Genomic DNA, 16,707 nt, shown 5'->3' with positions numbered 1-16,707 from the left:
TAAGATACCCCTACCGGAGGTAGAACTAAACCCAATTATGTTTTTCCTCATCTCTAAGGTCTCCCATATATGAAATGGATTCTTGGCTCAAAATATTTTACTGCTAAGATTGTTAAATTAATAGATATTGTTATACACCCCAAAACAAAAAAAAGAGTAAAATATAGCCTGTCCGTATGGAGGTTAAGGCAAATAAACTAGTGCAGATCAATCCCACAAGCTCTGAGAGCTTTGAAACTTGACATGTTTGTAGTCAAGAAGTTGCTTTACCTACCAGAACAGACTGGATGTGAATATCTTGATGTATGGAAAAAACAGAGACATATAAACACATACCTAAAATAAGCGGACATATACAAATTTAATATCTATGCAGAATGTTTTCATTAACTTTGTGGTTGCTTTGCCATGGATTATCATAGAAACATATATGATGGCTTGTTGGAAAGGTGGGGTTGTGCTGAATCTGGCAATACCAAATTTGTAAATAAAGCATGACCAATCAGAGTGTTCTGTCACTTAATGTATGACGTGTCTAAAATGAACACACAAAATATTTAAGATTCATGATACATTTAATAACGATACATTTTATAAGGCACAATATACTATATGATTCCTATGAAACACAGATCAAATTGAATCATGTTAACATTGAAATGCAACACCTTTCTTAAAATATGTATATCCACTTTTATTTATATTGTTAGCTTTTGTCTGTCCAGGCCAGCAGAGGGCAGTAGAGCACTCACTGCTTACTTCACCCCATTGGTGTGATCATTGATTAGATAAGAATAAGATATTAGTGTTATGCTAATGGTTGGATCTAGCTGTAGCTAGCTACTTTATTGATATCTTCCTAACCAGACAGGTAAATAATTACAAATATTATGTCATATGAAAAGGCTGACCTAGCCTAATACAAGAAGCTAAGTAGCTAGTTGTATAAATTACTTAGTATAAATTACTTAATGTTGCATGTGTAATTCAACTTGATCTGCATTTCAATGAAAATTCTGAAATGTATATAATTTTTCCTTTTCACTAGTCTCTTGAATTATGGAGAATGTCTTACAGACATTGGATCCAAAGCTTTGTATAATTTGTGGGAAACAATTTGAAAAGGGCAAGAAAAAAGATCCCTATGTCCAAAACCCCACAGTAGAAGGCCTCCAACGCATACTTAACCTTGCTCAGCAGAGAGATGATGATGTCCATAAAACTCTGGCTCCATATACAGATGACATACTTTCCTCCAAAATCAAAGTTTCATATCATGTATCATGTAGAGCGAACTACTGCAGTAAGACAAAAATCAGTGAGCAGCAGCAAGTTGCAAATGTTGAGAGTGAGAGCACATCTGCACCAAGAAGGCTGAGTAGGGCTGATACAACATCATTTGAAATACGGAGAGATTGTTTCATTTGTGGGAAGGCCAGCTCTAGACCAGAACCTCTGACACCCATTTCGACTGGTACAGGCACAAGTACCAGAGACAAGGTCCTTCGGGCAGCTTCTGAAAGGCTTGATGAAGATGTACATCTTCGAATTCTTTCATGCCCAGATCTTTTTGCATATGATGCCAAATACCACAAAATGTGCCTTGCACACTACATCTCGGAACGAAATATAGCAGCTGCCAGACGAAGAAAAGAAACAGAAAAGCAGACCAGTGTCTATGACAAAGCCTTTATTAAGCTCACTGAAGACATTGATAAAACAGTATTGTCCAAATATATGAAAGTGAAGACACTCACCTCTTTGACTGATAGCTATGACAACATACTAAAGACCATTGCTGAGAAAGAAGGTGTGTCCATAGTTCAACACAAGAAATATAGATCCTGGAAACTAAAGGAAAAGCTGATACAGCATTACAAAGACAGGCTTGTATTTGTTCCACGTCCAGGACAGTCAGATCTGATCTGCTCAGAAAGTATGACCATAGGTTATGCACTGAGGGAAGCTGCTAAACTCACAGAAATAACAGTAGACAGTGAGACAACATTTCCACAGACAAGTCAGAGTCTTTCCGAAATCCAAATATTACACCGGGCTGCAGACATATTGAGGAAAAGCATGGAGCAGATAGAGCATGACAGTCAATCATATGTCAGCAGTGACCGTCTATCACGTCTCCAATGCAGCAAGTATGTACCCAACATCCTGTATGACTTTGTCAACTGGTGTGTTGATTCAGATGCCCACAGAGATTACCAAACATGTGATGATGACCCAGCTTCAAAGGACAATCTCTGTATTATCGCAATCTGTCATGATCTCATTGGACAGAGCTGTCACATCCATACGCCAATCACACTGGGACTTGCCATTTTGATACATCATGAGTTTGGTAGTAAGACACTCATCAATGAGCTCAGTGCAATGGGGCACTGTGTTTCCTATACAGAGGTTAGGCACTTCCTCACATCTGTGGCAGCAGACCAAATATCAAGGACAGAGAGTGGTGTCTACATCCCAACTGGCCTCACTGGAGTTGCTGAACATGGAATTGTTGATGCAGCCATCGACAACTTTGACCAAAATGAAGACACCCTGGATGGGAAGCGTACAACTCATGCTATGGCGTCTGTTGTGTTCCGAAGAGGCCAAGTCTCCACAGCAGATAAATGCCTAGCACGGGTTCCACAGAGGTCCCTCACCACCTTAAACACGTTTGATATGAATGAAGATAAACTTTACAGGTACATTTGGTCCATTATTTTTTCTTTCATGTTATGGTATTTGCTTAGTCACATGAACAGCTGAAGATAAATACAAATTAATGTTCAAGATGAAAGTATGTTTTGATTTTTTAAAGTGATTTGATATTCAATGCATATGATCATAAGCTTATCCTCTCATTTCAATTGTGATTACAGATACATCAAATCTACAAAGCGACCCGAACCACCTGAACTTGCCCAACCTGAGTTACTGCACACAAATACAACAATCTCTAAAGCAGCTGAAGACAGAGATCTGGTATGGAAGCTGTCCAGAAATTTATTTGAGAATCAACAGCATGTCCCTGCTTGGTCTGCATTTAATGCCTTCACATCAGACACTGCTTGTTCAGTAGCCAGTGTTCTCTACCTGCCCTTCATAAGAGAATCACCCTCAGAATTGTCCACCATCTACACAGCTATGATACGACTTGTACAGCTTGCTGCAGAACTGGGACAGCACCATATTCTTGTGACAGCAGACCTTGCCATTTATAGTAAAGCACAACAGATATTGTGGAGCAAACCATTGCCCTTACAAGGAAAGATAACAATGAAATTGGGAGGTATGCATATCACAATGGCTTACCTAGCAAGCATCGGAAAGCTCTATGGCGATGGTGGACTGTTTGACATACTAACTGAGTCAGACGTGTATGCAGAGGGAACAGCTCGACAGTTGCTTCAAGGAAAACAGCTGGCAAGAGGAGTAAGAAGCATAAAGCTAACATCTGAGGCTCTGTTCAGGCTCTTCTGGCAAGCCATGCAATCATGGCTTGAAAAACAAGGCCTATGTGCAACGACTGAAGCACAAGAACAAATCCTACGCGATGTACAGCATGCATTTCATGGTAATGACAAGGCCACTGCTCAACAGCTCATCAGTGAAGTGGAGACTGAACTTCCTGAGATCCAGAAGAGAATCCAGATGTTCATAAATGAGGGAGTTAAGCAATCAGCAACCTTTGGATACTGGTTAATGTTCCTCAGTGGGGCTGATCTATTGCTAAGGATTCTTCGTTCGGAGCGTGAAGCTGACTTTCAACTTCACCTAAATTGCATGTGTGAAGTGATGCCTTGGTTCAGGGCTGCTGGCAGGACCAATTATGGCAAGTACATGCCAATCTATGTTGCAGAAATGAGAGCACTTGAACATGAACAACCAGAAGCATACACATTCATGCAGCAAGGTGGGTTTGTTGTTCGCCGGTCTGAGCATCGAAGCTTCAACTGTGTGCCTACAGATCAGGCACTGGAGCAAACCATTAATCGAGAAGGCAAGAGTCAGGGTGGAGTTGTTGGCTTCACATTACGAAAAGGAGCTCTCACAAGATGGTTGATGACAAGACATGTGACCACTGCATATGTGGATGCCATGAAAGAGCTTTGTGACACTGATGATCAGAGCCCGAAAGCACACAAGGAGCATGGAGCATCCAGAATGGACCGAGACGAAAGAGACATACAGAAGATAATGGAAGCTGTAGAGCAGAGGCAGAATCCCTTTGATCTTGATAGCATTCCTGAGGAACTAATCAACATAGCAAGTGGTCAGGTTGCATCTGAGAAAGTTGCAAAAGACCTCTCAAGCTTCCTCCAAGATGGTGCGAAGCAGAATGCCATCTTTATTGAACAACGTCTGGCAAAATCAAAAAGAACAAAGAGCTTCTGGGAGCCAGAGAAAAGAAACCAGTGTGCAACCTTCAAGGACATGAAAACATCAGTTGGAGTCAGCATTTCTAGAAAGGTTCACATGGACTCAGATGTGCTCTTTCGAAGATTACTGGCTGTCTCAAAGCAAAGAGAGGTGTCCTTGGAGACTGTGATGTCTCACGAACTCGCAGCTGTCCCGCCCTCTTTGTTTTATGATGATGGAAGCATGAGGAAGACAACAAAAGCTGACCTGGCCAAGAAACTTGAGGCTGTTGTTGAAGAGACACAGCAGCTGCCAAATGTTAAAGAACCATCAGCATATATCATTGATGGAATGGCTCTTCTACAGAGTCTCAATGAATCAGCCTTTCAAACGTTCAATGACCTGGGTGAGTGTGTCTGGAAAAAGATCGCAACTTTAATGGGAAAGGAAGTTAACAGCTGTGTCGTTATAGTGTTTGATAGATATGACCACCAACACTCAGTCAAAGATCTTGAAAGACAAAGAAGAGGCACCATTCACACCAGCAGACGAACACATATCATCACAGGACAAACAAATGTTCCAAACTACAGAAAATACCTCAGGATCAGTGGAAACAAGGCTGCTTTATGTAGCTTTGTCAGCACCTACATCGCCAGTACTGGGCCAACGAAAATTTCTTCAGGGAACACTGTCATCTTGGCAGGTGGCTTTGAAAATGGTCAGGAGGTTAAAAGGATTAGCAAGTCAGGCATTGACTGCTTGAAAGATCTTTACAGTGACCAGGAGGAGGCTGACACGAGGCTTGTGTTACATGCAATACACCTTGCACAGTCACATTCTCGTCTAATTGTCAAATGTGATGATACAGATGTACTTGTTTTGCTTCTGTACTATTCTAGCAAAGGGATGTTTGGATCCTCAGCAGTTTTTATGCACTCTGGACATGGCCTTAAGGAAAGACTCATCCCTATATGTTTGATCGCTCAGAAGCTTGGAGCAGTGCTTTGTGAGTGTTTACCTGCATGCCACGCTCTCACGGGTTGTGACACCACAAGCAGTTTGTACAGAATTGGGAAGGCCACTGCCCTCACAAGACTGAAGGCCCATCTTTGTGAGTTACAGGAAATGACCAAATTTGGACTCTCTGGTAGCCTGGAAGAGGCTTTACCTGTGGCAAGAAGGTATGTCCTCCTCCTGTATGGCCAAAGAAAAAAGGTGGATGGGCATCCTTGCACCAACCTGGATGAGCTGAGGTACACACTAGCATCTACTACAGATTTGTCAGCAGCAAATCTACCTCCAACAGAAGATGCCTTCCAGCAACATGTGCTGAGAGCCTTGTACCAAACAGCAGTGTGGCGTCACAGCCACCTGGCCAAACCTCTTCTCTGGAACCCAATTGGTAGAGGGTGGAGGCTCAGAGAAGATGGGTGTATTGAACCTGTGATGTTCCAGAAGGCACCAGCACCTAAAGAAGTTAGAGACATCACCCACCTTTACTGTAAAGATGGAAACTGCAACGATGCCACCAAATGCCAATGTCTTTCAGTGGGCTTGACCTGCACAGAGTTTTGCTCTTGCCCTTTCCCAGACTGTCCAAATATGACCCACTTTGTCACTGAAGACAATGTGGATGAGTGAGAGTGGTGTGTTGCAGTTATAACATCATGGGGGCTGACCTCAGAATGGCTACCAAAAGGAGTTCATGTTTCAAATGGTTGGTGCTAGAAAATAAACAGCCTGAGAAGAGAGTGATTATCCCCCCTCTGAGTATTTGTTTTGTTAGATTGCCATTTGTTTGATTTAAGATAGTAATTTAATTTGTATTTGTATTGTGAAGTTAAGTTTTATAGTTTTATTAAAAGCCTCATTAAGGTCAAACTGCATCCTGACTCCTGGTCTCCTTTTTGTGTTATGGTAAGGTGTAATCTTTTGATTTCAATCTTTGTATCCATATAGTACAAGGTGCCATATGAAATGTTTCATTATTAAATATATCTTATATTTGCATTTCTCAACATTATTCTCACCAATGATAATGGGCTTTGGACTAAATTATGTCAGTGTTCCATTTTCTTTCATTTTAGACACCTCATACATTGAATGACAGAACACTCTGATTGGTCATGCTATATTTAGATATTTGGTATTGCAGGATTCAGCACAACCCCACCTTTCCAACAAGCCATCATATATGTTTCTATGATAATCCATGGCAAAGCAACCACAAAGTTAATGAAAACATTCTGCATAGATATTAAATTTGTATATGTCCGCTTATTTTAGGTATGTGTTTATATGTCTCTGTTTTTTCCATACATCAAGATATTCACATCCAGTCTGTTCTGGTAGGTAAAGCAACTTCTTGACTACAAACATGCCAAATTTCAAAGCTCTCAGAGCTTGTGGGATTGATCTGCACTAGTTTATTTGCCTTAACTCCCATACGGACAGGCTATATTTTACTCTTTTTTTTGTTTTGGGGTGTATAACAATATCTATTAATTTAACAATCTTAGCAGTAAAATATTTTGAGCCAAGAATCCATTTCATATATGGGAGACCTTAGAGATGAGGAAAAACATTATTGGGTTTAGTTCTACCTCCGGTAGGGGTATCTCAAAAACTAAAGCACTTTTTGACCATTTGTCACTAGCCTACATAATAATATAGAGAAAATATCGAAAAAAAAACTGTGTGCTGCTTATGTAGCCCCAGAGACGGTTCGCGCAGATCAGCCGGGGTACGGATCAGCCGGCGGATCAGCTGGTTACCGATCAGCCGGTTACGAGTTGAGAGATTCTCGAGTCAGAGCAGATTCGCATGTCTCTCGAGTCCGCATTGTTTCCGGATCTGAGTGAGAATCTCGGGTCAGTTCGCGGCTACAGGTCTCTCGAGTTTGCAATGTTTCCGGCTTTGAGTGAGAATCTTGGGTCAATTCGCGGCTCACGCGGATCCGCAGGTCTCTCGAGTTTGCAATGTTTCCGGCTCTGATTGAGAATCTCGGGTCAGTTCTCGCGCAGATCAGCCTGTTACAAGTGGATCTGTAGTCCGAGCGAAGTCTCATCAATAATGTTAAAAGAGGTTTGTGTGTTGTGGCGCTGTTTATGGTTTTACATTGAATTGTAGTAGGACTCAACTGATCCGGGTTAATGACACTAGAGACTCGCGACTCATGAGTTAATTTAAAGATCCGGGTTAAAGATCCGAGTGAGTCACGACTCAAACAGGTCTACTATAGATTAAACTCGTTGCGTTTATATTTTGGGCGCACCTTTTTGCCCTTACATGATTTACTAATAATTGTATATTTTAATTGAACTGTCTTAATGGATTAAGCATACATTAGAGATCAACCGATACTCATTTTTTTAAACCGATGCCGATAACAAATATTTGGATGCTTATGTGCCCGATAAACGATATGCTGAACCGATTCTTATTTACTATTGAACACTATTTAACTGAACAAACCTTTATAATAATAATAATCATTACAATCACTCCCTCTTTGCATACAAAGTCATAAATAGAGGGGTCTAAAAGAGTGAAGAATAATATTAATTTAATGAATAATGTAGAAACTATATTCCCAATACATGGACCATTCCAAACACCCCTATAATTTGTCAGAAATGGACTGATCCAAAGTTAGCGCTGCGGTTGCCAGGTAACGGAGCGGGAGAGAGAGAAAAGTATAGCGGAGTTGGCTGCTTGTTATACATTGTTTATAGAGTAAAACAGGTGGATTAAGTGCCTTTATTGGGATATAATATCGTTGTTTTGACCAGCAACCTGTAGCCTTCAGCAATCCAACCAGTAGTTAGCAAAGAGATTTTACAAATAATATCACTGACTGGAATACTACATTCAGAAAAGTAACAAACAAAACGGCTTATATATCACTGAATTTCTTAACTGGTAACGTTATTTGATGTCAGAATAATTAATATGTTGTTGTTATAGCTTATGAAATGGCTGTTGACAGCGCTGTTTATCTATGCATTTACTCACACATTAACTGTATCAAACTGTGACCGCTTGCGGAGGTAATAAATAATTAATTAATATCCACAGACATTTATTTAGATTTGCTGCTGTAAGCTCTTCTCCTCAGATGCGTCCAGCGCGCAATTCTCAATTCTCTTGTTTATCGGTCAATCTGATATTACAAAACCGATATCCGATAATCGGGAAATGCTCAAATATCTGGGAAAATATCGGAAAACAGATATATTGGTCGATCTCTAGCATACATATTTTTTTCACGTTAGTCCTCGAATATCCCAGGGGGCTAGATGTCTTGCCAACAGTTTGACAATTTGTTAAATGTTCACAAAATTCATATGAAGGGTGATTAACAGTTGACTTCTGAAATTAAATAAAAATAACAAGATAAGAGGTTATCTTATAAGAGGTTATCTTTGCCCGACATCTACAATATGTTATTGATATGTTATTTTGACATGCTTATCAGCACATAACTTTTTGTGTCTTTTTTGTTTGCAATAGCACATTATAATCAAATTTTTGAGCTCATAAAAAAGATTTTTCGCTTATTTAAATGACTTTTTTATGTTTTTATGCACGTTTTGTTTTGGTGCAATTTTACCAAAAGCTTATAATTAGGAAATACACACAACACGCTTAACTTATATTTTCTATATGTTAAAAATTTTGTATTGTGTATTTAAATGAGCAGAAGGTGTCGTCTCTTTCTGAAGCCGCAATTTTCTCGGATGAGTTTGTACTTACGCACAAGGTAGTGTTTTCACCTGTAAAACGTAATGTTCCTAGTCGTGTGTGTCCTGTTAAGGATACTGCTGTAGTGCCTAAGAAAATGGTAAGTGTAGACAGCAAGGAAGGCCGTGAATGTTATTATTGTCATGAGGTTGGGCACCTCATTTCAAATTGTCCCACTTTAAAGCGCAAAACCAGTAGGATGAACTCTTCAAAAAGTGTTGCGTTGGTTGAGAGGTCAGTTTTGCCACTTGAGCAAAACGAATCTGTAAGTTCATCAATTGGGTCAACTTTTGAACCATTCAATTATGATGGTGTAGTTTCACTGTCTGAAACCAGTTCTGAGACAAAGCGTATTTGCATACTCAGGGATACTGGCTCTGCCCAGTCCTTTATCTTACAAAGTGTGTTGCCATTTTCTGAACAGTCTAGCTGTGGTTCTAGTGTATTAATTCAAGGAATTGATCTCACTGTAATTAAGGCTCCTTTACATCAGCTGTTTCTGCAATCAGGAATTATTTCCGGCAATGTTAAACTGGCACTTCGTGCGAAATTACCTGTTGAAGATGTATCACTCATACTTGGGAATGATTTAGCCGGTAACAAGGTTTTCTGTCTGCCCGAGGTAATGGATGTCCCTGTTGTGTCTGACAACGACGTACTTTGTAAGGAATTTCCTAATGTGTTTGGCACATGTGTTGTTACCCGATCTCAAGCTTGTAAATTTAGGGATACTGTAGATCTCTCAGATTCTTTTCTGTGTGCTGAAAATTCAGATGCAAGGAAAAATGAGGGTACAGTTGATGTAAAAGTGTATGAACTGCCAAATATCGATTTACCCACTAGTAAACCAACGTTGATTGAAGCCCAACGTACTGATCAAACTTTGAGTCATTGCATAAAAGCTGCCGTTGAGTTGTCTGATTTGTCTGAGCATTCAGTCGCATACTATTTTGAGGATGATGTTTTGATGCGTAAGTGGTCTCCACGTCACGAAAAGAATGACTGGAACATTGTTTCTCAAGTAGTTGTTCCGAAACCTTACAGACAGCAAGTGCTGAGTGTAGCACATGATCACGAACTGTCTGGTCATCTTGGCATTCGTAAAACTTACGATCAGTTGTTGAAATATTTCTTTGAAGTTCATGAAGTCAGATGTGGCTAAATTTTGTAAATCTTTTCACGCATGTCAAATTGCTGGTAAGCCAAATCAAGTACTTCCTCCTGCCCCACTGAAGCCAATACCCGTGTTAGGAGAACCATTTGAACGAATCTTGATTGACTGTGTAGGGCCGTTACCTAAAACAAAGTCTGGTAATTCTTATCTTTTGACATTAATGTGTGCATCTACTAGGTTTCCTGAGGCAATACCCTTACGTACCATCAAAGCTCGTGCAATCGTTAAGGCAGTTGTCAAGTTCTGCACTACTTTTGGAATGCCAAAGTACATTCAGTCTGACCAAGGTACAAATTTTATGTCTAATGTGTTTGCCAAGGTAATGAAACAGTTAGCCATTAAACACAAAGTATCCAGTGCATACCATCCTCAATCACAAGGTGCCATTGAGCAATTCCATCAAACTTTGAAGTCGATGCTCCGAACCTTTTGTGTAGAGCATGAGAAGGAATTGGATGAGCACGTCCCACTTTTGTTATTTGCAGTCCGAAACACTACACAAGCTTCTCTCGGATTTAGTTCATCTGATTTGGTTTTTGGACACACTGTTCGTGGCCCATTGAAAATTCTGCAAGAGCAAATTCTGTTATCTAATCGTGTGTGTCCCACTACTAACGTTTTAGATCATGTCAGTACATTTCGTGAACGCTTGCATTCAGTTTGGAAATTGGCTCAAAAATCGCTCGGTTCGGTACAAAACCAAATGAAAACTCACTACGATCAGAAAACTGTCACTCGAGAATTTTTGTCTGGAGATAAAGTTCTCATGTTAATTCCAACACCAGGTTCAGCGCTCCAAGCTAAATTTGCTGGCCCATATGAGATCAAAGAGAAACTTGGAGATACAGATTATGTAGTTGAAACCCCTGATCGTAAGAAAAAGTCACGCATTTGTCACATCAATATGCTAAAAGCATTTGTGTCACGTTCTGAGTCTGACATTACTAGACCTGTTGTTACTGTCGCACCAGCTATTGTGCCACTGTCAGAATATTCGCCTGAGACTGATGGTTTGAAAATGAGTAGTGCCTCTTTTTAATCAGCTCGTTTACACAACTCTGAAACATTGTCACTTTTGTCAGAAAAGTTGTCACATTTGTCTGTATCGGCTCAGTCAGATATTTCCACTCTTATCAAACGGTACCCAATCTTGTTTAATGACTTCCCTTCAATAACTCATGTGATAACTCATGATATAGATGTTGGTTCATCTGCTATCAATCTAGCTATCCCTAGTGCTAGTCCATGGTGTTCTCCATGTTTACTCGTCCCTAAGCCAGATGGATCCTCCAGATTCTGTACTGATTATCGCAAGGTCAACACTTTAACAAAAGCTGATTCTTTTCCACTTCCCCATATGGAAGATTGTGTTGATCGAGTAGGGAACTCTAAGTTTGTGACTAAATTAGATCTGCTAAAGGGATATTGGCAGGTACCCCTGACTGATCGTGCATCAGAAATCTCTGCTTTTGCCACTCCTGATGTGTTTATGCAGTATCGTGTCATGGCCTTTGGACTTCGAAATGCTGGAGCAACTTTTCAGCGATTAATGTCCATTGTACTATCTAATGTGTCAAATTGTGAAGCATATTTGGACGATGTGGTATGTTACAACGATTCATGGGAGGATCATCTTAGAACCTTTGGATGATGTTTTCAAACGTTTAGGAGATGCAAATTTGACTTTGAATTTAACAAAATGTGAATTTGGTTGTGCATCAGTCACATATTTGGGAAAAGAGGTGGGAAATGGTGAAGTCCGTCCACTTAATTCAAAAATACAAGCCATTCTTGATTTTCCTGTTCTTGGTGTGATTGGTTATTACAGATGTTTTTGTAGAAATTTCTCAGTGGTAGCCAGTCCCCTCACTAAACTTTTAAGTTAAGCAGTTTCATTTAAGTGGTCTTCAGAATGTCAATCTGCCTATGAAGCTTTGAAAACTTTACTTTGTAGTGCCCCTGTACTAGCTGCACCTTCATTTGAAAAACCGTTCCTACTTGAAGTTGATGCTAGTGGTTCTGGTGTAGGTGCCATTCTACTTCAGACTGCTGCAGATGGTTTGAATCACCCAGTTAGTTTCTTTTCAAAGAAATTTCACAAACACCAAGTTAACTTGTGTAGAATCTGCTATTTAAAATACATACGGTCGAGTCGCATCCATGTTGTGCCTCCATCTTTGAAATACATTCGCCGACGAGGGACATTCCTGAAATTCATGCTCCGCCTTTCACCTTTCAGACTACACTCACGCTGGCCGCTAGCTGAAGCCTCCCGAGGTTGCATGTGTAGGCGGTATACGTCATCAAGACAGTCTTATTTCAGAATATTAACAATTATAAAGCTATTCTTATTCTTAGTTAATTGTAAATTTATGTAATATGCTTATGACTTGTGAATGTTATGCTCAGTTAATTTAAATAAACCAGGTTTGATGACGTATGCTGCCCACATATGCGACCTGTGCAGACTGAATCCTTCGGATTCAACAACAACTGCAAACTGTGATGATCCTGCGTTCTAATGCTTTGATTTAAGGCAGATTTGAAAGCCTGTTGAAGACCTATTTTCGAGGACATTAAAACACGTCGCCATGGAAGCGAAAAGGGGATTTAAAACGACAACGCGACAGGAAAAACAACAAGACCAAAGTCAATATTGGAGTAATGTTAGTTTTCCAAGATGGGGCTCAAGGGAGACAGAAGTTGCATACTTTCTATCTTCTCCACAGGTAATTCACCATATTTGTTTACATCTATACAGTCTATGTTGTAAACTTGAAGTTTTATAGTTCCTTGGCTAACTATAGCATGGTTATGCATATGCAGCCTTTTTGGGCTTTACCTAGCTTCCTCTTCTATACGTTGCTTTAGTAATACGTGCACTTATAATATTGAGTCATAGCCGCAGCAAATTTAACTGCTCATGCTATCATGTATTTTGTTGTGCTATCTGTCGTTTTTCTGTGCTTTTCACTGCTTCTATTTATGTAAAGCTGCTTTGAAACAATTGACTTTTGTGAAAAGCGCTATATAAATAAAATTGAATTGAATTGAATAACACTTGTTAGTGTAAACACGCATGTGGTTTAATGTGTTCGAACAGCCACACTTATGTAATCTGAGGTACTGAGATAAATGTTTTTCATCTTCTCGTATCTCTAGCACAAACACACGGTGACAGCCCTATTTTTAGCCTTTCATTGATAAAACTGATCTGCGCGTCTTTCGTTTCATTTTACAAGCGTGTGAAAGTTGAGCGATCTTATTTCACCAATATCAGAGAAAGCTCTTACATATACACGGACATGTAACATGTTTACTTAAAACATAAGCATTGGACTCTGACATTATATTAGTTCGCGTCCATTTAAACCCGTCATTACTCCCGCTCATGATTAAATGAAAGGAGAGGGACTCGTCCACAGACCATCCCCTTAGTAATCTGGAGAGAAGCGGTTGAAAATGGACAAAAAGAGACGGATTTAAACACCAAGTGTAAACGTGATGTGTCTCTCTCGTCCACTTGTGATCCGATCGACGAAAACACATCTTAATACCAAGTGTAACAGCCCCTGGGATATTTTTCCTCGCGTCGATGAAAAAGGAGTGTCTAAGCAACGGTTATGGTTGCTTTTTGTATGTGATTTTAAGCGGACATTTAATGACAATCAGACTTTTTCCATGTTTAACATAAATCTGTGTGCTTTGATGGATCACAGGCAAAGGACATTGCAAATTGATCATTTTTTTCATTGCGTTTGCTTTGTAGCTACTGGAAGCCATGTTAACCTTGGCATGACATGGCCACCGTACGAGTTAAAACACGTTTAGAAATGGGGGGGGCTAGAAAGTAATTTTCAGTTGGTTGTCATATAGAATTTCACCGCTAGATGGGAGTAGATCTTACACAGTGGAGCTTTAAATAACTTAGGGGCTGGGACCTAGTCTTAACACTTAGGAGGCTTTATAAATCACACTCATTCTTAAATCTAAGAATAAGAGTAAAATGACGTCATTCTTAGAATTTTGACACACTTAAGACAAAAATTTTACTCTGAGCGGCTTTATACATATGGGCCCAGGGCCTATATGTATAAAGCCGCTCAGAGTAAAATTTTAGTCTTTACGGCGCATTCACACGGGGCGTAAGCGTTGACACTTCCCATTCACTTTTAATGGGTGATGTCAAGCATTGGCGAACTGAATTGTGGGTCCGTCAGCGTCGGCCCTGCGTCACTGCCGTTGCTCGTGGCAGAAGTTGAACATTTCTCAACTTTTCAAGCGGCAACGCGAGCGTCGACCAATCAGATTGCCTTATGCAAATAACCTAGGCAGAGCCAGCCATTTTCGTTTATGGAAGACCGGTGTCATGACTTCAGTTTTATTGATTGCTATGTCTTGGTTTCTCTGTGTTTGTGTTTTGTTTTGACAGTTCTCACGTGTGTGGCTCTCTCACGGGTGTAATTATGTTATCTCCTTCACCTGCGTCACTCACAGCGGCAGCTCATTTGATGGCCAATCGGTTCAGCATTTATCCCCTGCGTGTTCAGTGTCTCGTTGCAAGTTCGTCTGTGTATGTTCTCGCCAGCTACTAGCGTTGCTAGTTTCTTGTCCTGTCCTGTCGTGTTTAACTCAGTTCTAGTCAGTTTTTTTGCTTAGTTACCCCTGTTTGTCTGTGCTCTCTGCTGCCCAGGAATTATTCTCAAGATACTGTTTCAGTGATCGCTGACTGATAAAGAGACTGTTTTCTCCATCTACCTGCTTAATGACTGCTGTTGCTATCTGCCAGGTCACCCACTGCTCTGCTTTCACCGAGAGGTTGTGTTTACGCTCTCCACCGCAGCTCCAGCTGCTTTTATGTTTGCGCGCTGTCCAGGGTTTACGCTCTCCACCGCAGCTCCATTCAGGGTCTGCAGCCGTGGTCCAGCTTTCCTGGTTAAATCTCCGCGGCATTTTAATAACTCACTCTGTCTTTTTCGCAGTTGATTCTCAGTCAGCCTTTGCCTATTGGATCTCTCACCCTGTCTACATACTACGGAACATTATTCAGTGACTCTTTGTATTATTATTATTGTACTATACTCTCTCCCACCGTCCGTTCAGTGTGGCCGGAGCCCGGACGTGCTACTGTCAGTTTACTTCATTATTATTTAAATAAACTTTCTGTTATTCGCACTGGGATCTTCTGTGTGTCACGGTAGGAAATCCACTGTTTCCTCCGTGTTATGTGTGTGTGTGTTTGTTTGTTAACTCACCCTCTGCCATGTGCTCATTAGAGCGATCCCCTCCACCTGTGTGTTGATTGTCTCGCTCCAGCTGTTCATCATTACATCACCTCCATAAATACTCACCTGACTTTCTGTTCCCTGCCAGATTCTTTCATTGTGTTCGGTCCCGTGTTGTTTGGTTGTCTCGTGTCGCTTCGGATTACTGTTACAGTTGGATGTGTATTGTCGTCGTCTTCGTGTGGATGTTCCCGTGTTCAGCCTGGATTTGACCACTGCTCACCACTCCACCAACGTCGCACTCAATACTCTCTACACCAACTTCCACCGTAGTCTTCGCCACCATTGTCAGCAACACCAACACCGGACTGTGTCTTCCACATTGACTCTTTATACTCTCTCTCTGTTTATATTTAATAAACATTGTTGAATTTTCCCCTGCAGTTGTTTCCACTCCTTACGTGTCATTACACTGTGTGTTTCTCTGCCTGACAGAACGAACACATAGAGGGATCAGACTTCGACAGAACTCTGGATATCTTCTCTAATTATTTTCTATTGTAATTATTTAAAGATTTCCAAATGATTTCATTTTCAATTCAATTTATTTATTTATATAGTGCTTTTCACAAGTGTTAATTGTTGCAAAGCAGCTTTACATGAGAAGATGTAGAGGAGAACACAGAAAATCAATAGATAGTATAAGAAGTAGAATATAGCGGCTAAGGTTAAAACCGTACAAGCGTGCATATTAATAATCTACGTATACAGTAAATTGCTAAGTTAAGCCAAAGTTGGCTGACTCTCCCTGGGACGAAAAAAACCCCTAGGAAAAAACCCAATGGGAAAAACTCCTAGAAGGACAAAAACCCTTGGGAGGAATTAATATATATTTATATATATAGATACGGTAGGGATAGGAGGCGGGTAAGCGGATTAAACTGGTTTAGCCGGTGGTCGTTGGTCGGGCATCGGCTGGTCGTCACGTTGAAGGACAGCCAGTAGATCAGTGGTGCGATGACCTTCACAGCAACAGGAACTGGGTCTGTTTGTCTCATTGTCCTCGGGGTCGAGGACGAGACAGGGAGACAAAAACAGAGTTCTATTAGCGTAGGGGCCGTTCGCATGTAATGCAAGTGTCATACATTATAGTGATTTAATTCAGCTCGGTTCCAGACAGGCTAACTATTGCGGCAATAG

General features: G+C 40.5%; 2 protein-coding genes across 2 annotated transcripts in view; both read left to right on the top strand.

The window, feature by feature from the left end:
- Positions 1-16,707, top strand: part of LOC135783646 (kelch-like protein 33) — a 173,296-nt gene that overhangs the window by 116,986 nt on the left and 39,603 nt on the right. The gene's annotated exons all lie outside the window — the stretch shown is intronic.
- LOC135783645 (uncharacterized) lies at positions 461-6,490 on the top strand. The gene is made up of 2 exons (XM_065294409.1): positions 461-2,705; positions 2,883-6,490. Exons 1-2 carry the CDS (start codon positions 1,060-1,062, stop codon positions 6,004-6,006), a joined length of 4,770 nt encoding a protein of 1,589 aa, XP_065150481.1. The 5' UTR covers positions 461-1,059; the 3' UTR covers positions 6,007-6,490.

This window comes from Paramisgurnus dabryanus, chromosome 2 (genome assembly GCF_030506205.2).
Source record: "Paramisgurnus dabryanus chromosome 2, PD_genome_1.1, whole genome shotgun sequence".
Classification (NCBI taxonomy): Eukaryota; Metazoa; Chordata; class Actinopteri; order Cypriniformes; family Cobitidae; genus Paramisgurnus; species Paramisgurnus dabryanus.
Note: the sequence above shows the minus strand (reverse complement) of the source record. Positions and strands in the feature narration are given on the sequence as shown.

Excerpts from the sequence above, each read along its gene's own strand:
- LOC135783645 (XM_065294409.1), top strand. The coding sequence starts at position 1,060 with ATGGAGAATGTCTTACAGACATTGGATCCAAAGCTTTGTATAATTTGT. Across the intron at positions 2,706-2,882 it reads AATGAAGATAAACTTTACAG|ATACATCAAATCTACAAAGC; the intron begins GTACATTTGGTC and ends TTGTGATTACAG.